General features: G+C 56.4%; 1 protein-coding gene across 1 annotated transcript in view; it reads right to left on the bottom strand.

Annotated features, from left to right (window-relative positions):
* The window catches only part of LTBP2 (latent transforming growth factor beta binding protein 2), a 72,317-nt gene extending 63,867 nt beyond the window's left edge, over positions 1-8,450 (bottom strand). Inside the window, exon 1 of the mRNA XM_075712855.1 lies at positions 7,990-8,450. Coding sequence (XP_075568970.1) covers positions 7,990-8,450 — 461 coding nt within the window. The remainder of the gene's footprint in view (positions 1-7,989) is intronic.
* Between the last annotated feature and the right edge of the window lie 1,279 nt (positions 8,451-9,729).

The following is a 9,729-nucleotide window of genomic DNA, read 5'->3' on the forward strand; positions in this document are numbered from 1 at the left end:
GGGCCTGATTCCAACTTTGATCATAGCGTCTCGCCTCCGCAAGTGTTCCGAGCTGCTTCGTCCGAAGACAACACTTCATTCTCCGCCTAACTGCTGCCGCCAGTTGCTGTTCATTGCTCAACCCCACCCCGGGAGGGACAGCACGCCAGCAGCCGCATCGGACGCTCCCCAGCTTGCTCTCCCTTTGCAAGCACCCCAGTCCCGCATTCGTTATCTGCCTCTGGCGCAGCAACCCCAGGAGCTGGGGACTCTCCAGTGCTATGAAATTTGTGCCTGCTTGACTTGCACGCTGCTAGACTAACTCCAGGATGCTTACATCATTTCCATGGTGGTTAATTCCAGCACTTTGCTGCAACAACTTTTTGACTGCCTTTGCATAAACGATGTCCTCCCCACCTCTCCCTTATTATGTGTTTTCAGGTAGTGATCACTGCCAACATACAGCTATACAGAGATAGCGCTGTGCCTCCAAGAGGTGCTCCGCAATGCCCAAGCAGGCAGCTAATCCTGCTTCCTCTGGTTGCATCTCATATTTACACATCTATAATGAGAAGGTATAACAAGTTGCAGGTTGCTCTCCAAGTGTATTTACTCATCATGGAGGGAAGGTTTTGGGAATATGTAACTTTTACATGTCTAGGTAGATGGGAGAGTACAGTCATCAAAAGATAAAAAGTTAGAAATAGGCAGCATGAAAGCTCTGGAAAGCCTCTGGAAACAAAGTGGGGAGCATGGTTTATTTCTAACGCTGGACAAGGCAGTCAGAGCTGTTGACAGAATTTACAGAAACCACGGAAACATGCACATTTGTCTTCTGGACTGATTTTCATGTGATCACAGCAGGGTCAGAAGATGATTCTGCTCTGAATTGGCATCCTCATGACTCCTGCATCCACATGGCATGAGATGAGACTCCAGAAGTGCCAGAGCTCAAGCTGTGGGGCTCCCATTTTAGGAGAGCCAAAGACGGTGGGTAGCAGGTGTGCCAAGGATTTTTCTGATATTCATGAATGAAGCTGCCTGTAGAGATACAATCGCTCCATGTGGGAAGGGGATGTGGTCTGAGAAGCCACATCATTTGTAAAGCGTTATCCAGCCCTTCAGGATCAACATTTTGTTAACCTGGGTAGATTTTTACACAGAGAAAGCAGTTAAATTCCCTTGGTGTGACTTCCTGCAAACAGAACAAGCCAAAGTAATTCTTGCATTCACTCACATCTGCTCTGGCTGGGCTAGATGACCGTTTTTCAGCTTTTTGTCTGTCAACCCAAAGAGATCTATGGGTCTCTTCTTCAAGACATCCCCAGAAAGTATTCAAGGAAAGCAAACGCTCCTTTACTTACTGCATAAGAGCCCACAAAAGGCCTTAAACTTTTTAAAGATGTCCAGATCAATAGAGAGAGAAAACCACTGAGCTCCAGCAGGTCTTTAGGTAATTAAGGTCTGCTGAGGGATTCCACTCCAAGCAGCAGCATAAGCATCTCTGCTTAGACTCTCACAGCTCCCATTCTTCCCTCAGCACAGCTGAAACCCACCTTGCAAGTCACACTCAGCCAGTCTGTTCAAAGAGCAAAGCCCTTGCCCTTTCCCACCTCAACTTACTGACATAATCAGAGGTTGCTTCTTGTAGGCAAAATAACTGCCTTCTTCAGAGAAGCTGTTTTAGCCTTGAATCACACTATTAGTTCTTCATGGGATTAAAGTTCAAGTTTTACCTGCATCTCTCACAGGCATGCTGGAGGGACCATGTTGCTAGCTGCTCTCAATGCCAACAGCGAGCCAGAGGTTGTAGGAAGAAATGTATGAGACTAAACCAGACAGGGGCCCAAGCCTGAGCAGACAAGATCACTCCTGAACGCATGAAACACCTGTTGGGCTCAGCACAAACCTCTCGTAATGGAGTCACTCTGTGTCACTGCCAACTCCAGACACGAGTTGCCAACTCCAGGTGAAGGGAGATGCTAGCACCAGGGCGATGCTCCTCAAGGGAGGACAGCCCGGCATGTGCAGAGGGGAGCAGCCTGGCAAGGATGCCCTCGGAGGCAGGGGCAGAGGGAGTAGCTGGGTGGGAATGTCCCTTCCTTCCATAATCTCCTGGATGAGAGGATGGGCAGAGATGGAGGCAGGGAGAACCTCCAGGACTGGAAGTGAGCACTTGGGAGGAGCAACATGTAGGTAGTACCGGAGGGCAGAGAGGGGACCACAACTATTTCCCAATGAAGGCCCAGTGAGCAGGGCCTCACATAGCACGGGGTGTCAGGTGAGCAAGGGCATCAGCAGTGGCAAAATAGCTATGGGGGCTTTACCACATGGGACCCAGTCCTGAGCACGTCTGGTTCTACTTAAAGCCTTTAGTTGACATTTGCATGGCTTGAATGCCATGTGGTTTTCACTGCCTTACAAAGAATTCAGAATGAATCCCGGGAGGTTTAAGGAGCACGGCATGTTTACAGCATGGAGGGATGGTGCTCAAGAGAGTGGCAGACCCCAGCTGCGTTTGAACTGCTGCACGTGCCATCGCGAACACTTTGGGCAAAGGCATGGCTCAGGCGTGAGCCACCTGCAGGGCACATCCAGTCCCGGCTGTGCCCATCCAGTGCTGCTTCTGGAGAGCAAAACAAGTGGCAGGGTCCCTCCAGATCTGGTGTCATCGTCCTGGAGGTGGCTGCTGGGGAGCCTCCTGCATACACCGAGCAGGCCCCTGATCCCCCCCCATCGCACAGGGGACAGGGGCTTCCAAGGCAGCAGGCAGAGCTGCCCGGCAAGGGGACCTGCTGGGTGCCATGATGCACCAAGCCCCTGGCAGACCCAACAATGACATGAGACAAAGCCACGCTCATAACTTTGAAGCACTCAGCTGCCACACAAGGCTGAGCACCCAGGCTGCCTCCTGCTTACCTACCCCTTTAAATTGGCAGCAGGGAGAGGGGAGCAGGACTCTTGCACTCATCCTGGAGAGTCTGAGGTGCAGAGGGACCAGAGGATGGGTGGGCACGTGGCGGGGTCAGCAGCTTTCCCAGGTGGAAACCAGCTCAACAGAGGCCCATATCAGAGCAGAACAGAAGACATGTCCTCATGCAGGTCTCCCAAGCTGAAGTCCCACTGAACACTCACACTAGGGTCACACTGCACGGGGATGCCAAAACAAGCCTTGGGCAAACCATCTGTCTTCCCTATCTGTCTCCTTACCAGTGGGATAGGTTAATTAACATATTTACCTCCCCAAGGGCCAGGTCAGCTAGCACACATCTTTCCTAGGAAATGAAACATTGCTGGGGACGTTCCTAGGCACTAGGACTTGATTGCCTGCAACACTGGACTGCTACAGGACTCATGGGCCACTTAGCACCTTCCGAAATAGTTCCCAGCCCAGCTCAGACAAGAGCAGACAGAGACCATTTCCAATAGCCAGTTTCCCTTTTTTGGAGAGAAAGGGGATTGAATAGTTCAGACAGCTGACTAGCCACAGTGCCAGAGACTAGCTCACTAGTGCAGATGTGGGCCTTCGAGTTTGCCTTTCTGGCAAAATGCAGTGTGAGGCACTGGAGCCACATCTCAGCCCCTGCCTCAAGTGCCAGGTACGCCCTGAGGTCTCCAAACAGCACAGGCAGCAGTAAGCAACTGCAAACCAAGCTTACTCCTCACTCCACAGCTAGCATGCACCATCCGTGTCCAGGTATAGTCCCCAGCACATTGTGAGAGCTTGGTGCACAGGAGGTGTCAGCTGCTACTCATTGGCCTGCTCCTTTTCTGGGACAGGCATCTCCCTGACACCCCTCACAGAGCTGAAGCCAGTGCCATGAAGCCTCCCTACATCCAGAAATACCATTCATGGCCCTGACTGGATGCACCAGCACAACCTGCAACTTGGGGAAAGGAGCTGCAGCAAGCCAGTCCTTCATCACCAGCTTTGGTGCAGCAGCCAGAGGCCACTGTCAGGATCAGCCCCCCCACCCCGTGCAAAGTGGTACCCAGGATGATACAAGCCTGCAAGATCTCGCAGTGTTATATGAAACCAGAGCCAAGCAACTGTAACAAGCACTAGGGGGAACGAAAAGAAGAAAACAGTAGTAAGATCACGGCTTCACATAGTATCAGCATGTGCACAGCCTCAGCGATGATCACATACTGTTTCTGAAGCATTCAGTAGAACTAATTTTTTCACCATTTATTTTAACAGCGATCTATGCATCATCTTTCAACTTCATGCAGCACTCTGTGCTGCCAGATACGCTGACTCCATTCAGGTCATTTACAGCATCCTTGCAGAAGGCCAGGGGGACCATTAGATCATCAGGTCTGCCTTTGTACTGCAGGACAGTGAACTTCATCCAACTGCATATGAAATATTTGCAGTCAGACCCAATGAAGAACATTAGCAAAAGGCTGCTGGCATCGATGAGCCACTGAAAATCCTCTGCCAAGTCCACATCAGCATTAACTGCCTCCATTCCTGAGCAGTCCTATACACACACTGCTCCAAGAACCTGTATCCCACAAAGCCTGGGTAAAGCAGGACTATATAGCCACAGATGGTGCCTACAACACCAATTAAACAAGAACCGGGGTGCAGAATGAACAAAAAGAAAGTGGGAGGGAGAAGGAGAGAGTGTGGGACTCCCAGCCTGTTACCTGGGGAGCCTCATATGCCCCTGAAAATTGTCCAGGCAGGTACCAGAAGTGGAGGCTTCCCCAGACTACTCCCCCATTACCCACCTTCCTCTGATTTTGTGTACATCACCTGAGAGTCGTCACTGGGACCCACCCTCCCAGGCACAGGGCAGAGGAACGAGGAGGGTCACATTACGGGGGACACAAATTAGGGATACATCCAGCACACAAGTACAGCCGTAGCTGGCATCCATCAGGGCTGAGGAGCTCCCTACCCCACGACACTCAAGAGGAAAATCTTTCCACAGACCAGAAGCTGCATCGATGGACATATAAACACTTGAAACATCAGACTGAACACACTGGACTGGGAAGTCACCTGCTCCACGGCACTGGGTAGAAATAGCTCATCTGCAGCAGCAGGGAACTGGTGTGGGTCTGCAAACCAGGTGGGGGGGCTGGGGAAACAGGCAGGCTAAGCAGAGCACAGCAAAGCAGAGATGCTTTGGGGGATGGATTGTTTTCCTTGCTCAGTGTTAGGAGACAGTAATTTTCTGCAATATTTGCTGTGGTGTCAAAAGTCACCTCAAAATGAGCCACCAGGAGAAAATACTAAAGCCCAGCTCTTGCAAGACTTGTGGTTGAACACACTCATGGAAGGGTATGAGCAAGTCCCACCTGCAACAAAGTCAGACATGAGCAAGGTGGCAGACACATCCAAACAGTCCTCCCAAAAACCCTCAATTCGGGGTATGCTGCTATCAAACAAAGCCAGAAAATAATTATCCAGAAAAGGATGTAGTGCTAATAAACGGGTTTTTCAACAACAGGACTGTGTGAGGCCCCCGGAGGTACCAGCAGAGAATTCTGACTGGGGAATCAGGAAAGGCAACCCACACAGGAGTTGAGATTTTAAGCCAAAGTAACTGTATAAATAAATAGTACCAGGGTTTAATGCAGCCTGCAAAGCTACCCGAGTAAGGGAAAATGAAGGTTGTCATACTAAAGAGTAGTAGGAGTTCAGCGTAAATAGAAGAACAGAAAATATCCCACCTGGCAAAAAAATGAAACATCATGAAATGAAGTTTTTTAGGGGCCCTGAGTTTCCTGGATGGAAATGTGTCCAGTGCAGCAAGGGACATAAGAAGATGGATGAGGTGGAAGGACGGAGTCTCACCGAATGGCTGGAGGCAGCAGCAGCAGCTAGCTTTCCATGAGGAGTAACGCCATGTGGTTACTCACGGACAATTATTTCTGCTAGGCTTTCTCATAAGCTCCGAAGACAGTAGGTCATAGAGAAGTTTAAAAAGTGCCGATTTGGACTCCAGAAGAGATGGAAAGCTACTGACGACAAGCCATTATATGCACGTTCCAGAGTTCAAGTTCTTGGGGATCAGAGCAAGCCTCATATCCCCAGCTTTCATCTTCCAAGGCAGAGCAGAGGCAGAGAGCGCAGCACAGCCTGCACGGGGAACACAGCACCAAGGCACAGCTCTTCCTCTAAGCTTGGAGGCAACAGCATTCTCCGATACCCCAGGAAGCCAAATCTAGCTGGTAACAGGTCAACAGAGCCTAAGTGCTGGACCAACCATCCCCATTTACATCCTTGATTAAGGGATGAAAGAAAGCTACTTGCAAAGAGGTTCAGCACTCTTCCGAACACAGTGTGAACCTTGGGGCTGCCCGCCCGCTCCTGATAGCGGTGCGAGGCAGCTGTTGTCACTGGAGGCAGCTGCAGCCTGAAAACCTGGAGACTATTCAGGGTAGTCATTGAAAAGAAACAGGCTCAAAATGACTCCAATCCAATTGAACTGCCACACGATCCCAAAGCAATGCTGACAACACTCCAACTGCAGAAAGGGTAAAATCCTCCTGAGCCCAAAAAAGCCCAAACCTGACTGAGCAGGACTGGATCTTCCCAAGACTTTCCCTCTGGGTGGCTGACAAGCCCGGGCTGAAGGACTGGGTAATCCAAAATCTGCTCAAGACCTACCTGCCATTGACTAGCCACTAGTGGTAAATACTTTGCTTATCAAACATAACGGGAAGAAGAACAAGTTTGGGTTTACTGCTTCTGCGGATTTGTTGTAGGAAACTACACAGAGGGGACACCTCCGTCTTTAAACGTTGCAGGAAGGCAAGTATGGGAGAGACAAACCTCAGGGATTAAACTGCCTTTTGTATTCTAGTGAAGCTCCCCACCTGATGTTGGCAGAAAAAGTTTCTGCCCCATCTCAGAGGGCAGTAAGCCCAGAGCCTGACCTCTGTGTCCCCCCGGCACAGAGAGCAGGCACGTGCTGCCACACGGGTCGGTCAAACTGCCTGCACGACAGCTTCGGTAGCCCTTCCCAGCTGGCAGAGGAGCTCATCACGAGGGGCATCAGCCACGGGGCAGCAGAGAGGGAACCGCAGAGGAGGGGGCCCGGGGCCGAAGGGCACGTCAGCGCTGCGCCAGGCGTCCCGCTCGCAGGCTCCCCTCGCAGCGGAGCAGCTGGCCTTGCCATATGATCTCTCCCCTCCACCTCCACAGGGCTGTAGCCAGAGACTGGAGCTGGAAGCGGCCCTGCCAGGCAAGTCATAGGAAGCCTCCCCCGGCTGAGCCAGCTGAAGCCATGGGAAGCTGCCGCGCGGAGCGCTTACAAGGGGCCCATTATGGGAGGAAGGAGCCAAGAGGCCAGGTACCTGTAGCAAGAGGGGCAGCCGCCAGACTCCGTCCTGCAGAGCCAAGCGAGCTCCAGCCTCTCCCGCCACCCAGGTACCACGGCCATGCCGCCTCTCCCGCCCTGGCAGCCCCCCACCCCACACGCTGTCTGGGATGGCCGTAGGCATCCCCGGAGAGCGGCAGGTGAACGCTCCCGGCCTGCCGCAGCCCCGATGCGTCAGCAGAAGGCCACCACATCCAGCGCGCTCGTGAAACACGGAGCCCCACGCGACAGGCAGCTGGCAGCACGGCGTCCAGCCTGCCTCACGCTCGCGCTCGCACACATGTGCGTGCACACACGTGCGCTCGCACGCACGCCGAGGGATCGCGTGGGCGAGAGCAGCGCAATCGCCCGCCGCACGTGCGGGACAGACGCCCGGCACGAGAGCGAGCACCGAGCGGGCTCCGGTTCTGCTCCGGGGCCCGGGCCCGGTGGCGGGGCCAGCCGAGGGGCAGCACGGCCCAAGTCCTCCCCCCCGCGCGTCACCCCCATCACTGCCCCGGGCACGGGCAGCGGGGCGTCCCGCAGGGGATGGAAGGCGGGGATGCACCGGGATGCAGCACACGAGGGGCTCCGGACGGGACCCGGCCCCTCTGCCTGCCGCTTCCCCGGCGCCGGGACCCCCGGGGCTCACGCCACGCACCCCCAGCAAGGTCCCCCCGGCCGCAGCACTTACCCCGCCATCCTCCCTCTGCCGCTCGGCTCCTTCGCCCGGGGCACGACCCGGGCTTTCAGCCCGCCGCCCTGCCGCTGGCGGGAGGGGTCCAGCCTGTTCCTCTGCCCGGGGCCGGGGCCCGGACCGGGCCCGGCGTCGCCCGCCCGGCCCCGGGGCGCGGGCAGCCCGCCGTCGGGAGGCTGCCTCCGGCCGTCGCCGCCGCTCGGGCTCCCCGCGGCAGCCGCGGAGCCGCGGTCCACGTGGAGGGCGGCGGGGAGGGGCCGTGCCGGCGGGGGGGCTCCGGGCGCCGGGGACAGGCTGTGCGCCGTGCCCGCCGCCCCCAGGGCAGCCCCCCGGCCCCGCGGCCGCGCCGCCCCCCCGCTCCCCGGCTCCAGCCGGGCCGCGGAGTCCGGCCGGCAGCCGGCGAAGCCCAGGAGGACGGCAAAGGTGAGCGGGAGCAGGCTGGCGGCGGCGCCCCGCATGGTGCCGGCCGGCGGCGGGGGCAGACGGGCGGCGCGGAGCGCTCAGACCCCGGCTGGCATCCTCCGGCGGGCGCCGGGCAGCGGGGACCGCCGGCTCTCCGCCCTCCGCTCACCGCCCCATCCCGCTCCGGGGCTCCGCCGGGACCTGCCGCCCACCGGGGCCGGGGGCGCGGGCAGCAGGGCTGAGGCAGGGGCGCGGGCTGCCGAGCGGCCCCCGCGGGAGGAGGAGGAGGAGAAGGAGAAGGAGGAGGAGGAGGAGGAGGAAGGCGGCCGGCCCCGCTCGCCGGGCTGCCAGCGAGCTCCCGCGCTCCGCGAGCAGCTCCGAGCACCTTCCCGCCTGCCTCTGGCACTGGCAGCGCCTGGAGGGGATGGAGGGTTTTATTTTTGGAAACCTCCCCCTTTTGTGTCTTTTTGATGCTGACATCCCCCCTCTCCAGAGGACACGGCTCGGCCCCCCTCTTAGGAGAGGAGACATTCCAGCAACACCCACTTTGGCAAAGGGAAACAAACTACAACAGAGAAGCCTTAACCCCTGCCTGGCCGGGGAGACCCGTCCGCCGCCTGCCCGGGAGCCGGCGTGCAGCCCCGGAGCCCTCCCGGCCCGCAGCGAGCCGCCGGCTCCCGCCGCAGATGGAAGCGCTGGGGGAAGGCGGAGCAGCCCGGGTGCGGGGTGCACGGAGCAGGAGACGCGGATGCCGGAGGAATACACCGCCGCCCCCCCAGCAGCTGGGGACTTCTGGAGCTGCATCGGCAGCATCAGCCCTCTTGCTGCTCTTGATCACATCTCCCGGGAGAAAGGCATGGCAAGGGGAAGAGCCTTATTTGCCATCCCACCCTGGCTACAGAGCTCTCAGATCCCCTCAAACCCAGCTCAGGGCTTTATACTCTTACTTCTATAGGTCCAGGCTAGAAAAGGACCCACCTAAAACCTCCCGGTCTTTCAGCTAAGAGGGGTCTTCCAGGAGACATATCCCACCAGCTTGGAGTAGATGTCCATCCTTCCCCCCATCTGTCTCTGCGTGGGCACCTGGAGGTCGGGGGATGACTTGAAATGGCAGTGTTATATGCACCGAGAAAGACTGAAGAAAGAGGAGGAGGAGGGAGAAGGGGGGGACAGAAATCGCCTTTCGGCCACACACGTCAGCTTGGCCTTGTCCTCTGCCACATCTCTGCTGCTCTCTGCTGCACTTGGCCATCTCAGACAGGGAGCAAATCCTCCCAGAGGAGTGCAGGCTCACTCCCAGCCCAACAACACAGTATATTTGGGGTGGGCTCATTC

Source organism: Pelecanus crispus, chromosome 6 (assembly GCF_030463565.1).
Source record: "Pelecanus crispus isolate bPelCri1 chromosome 6, bPelCri1.pri, whole genome shotgun sequence".
Taxonomy (NCBI): domain Eukaryota; kingdom Metazoa; phylum Chordata; class Aves; order Pelecaniformes; family Pelecanidae; genus Pelecanus; species Pelecanus crispus.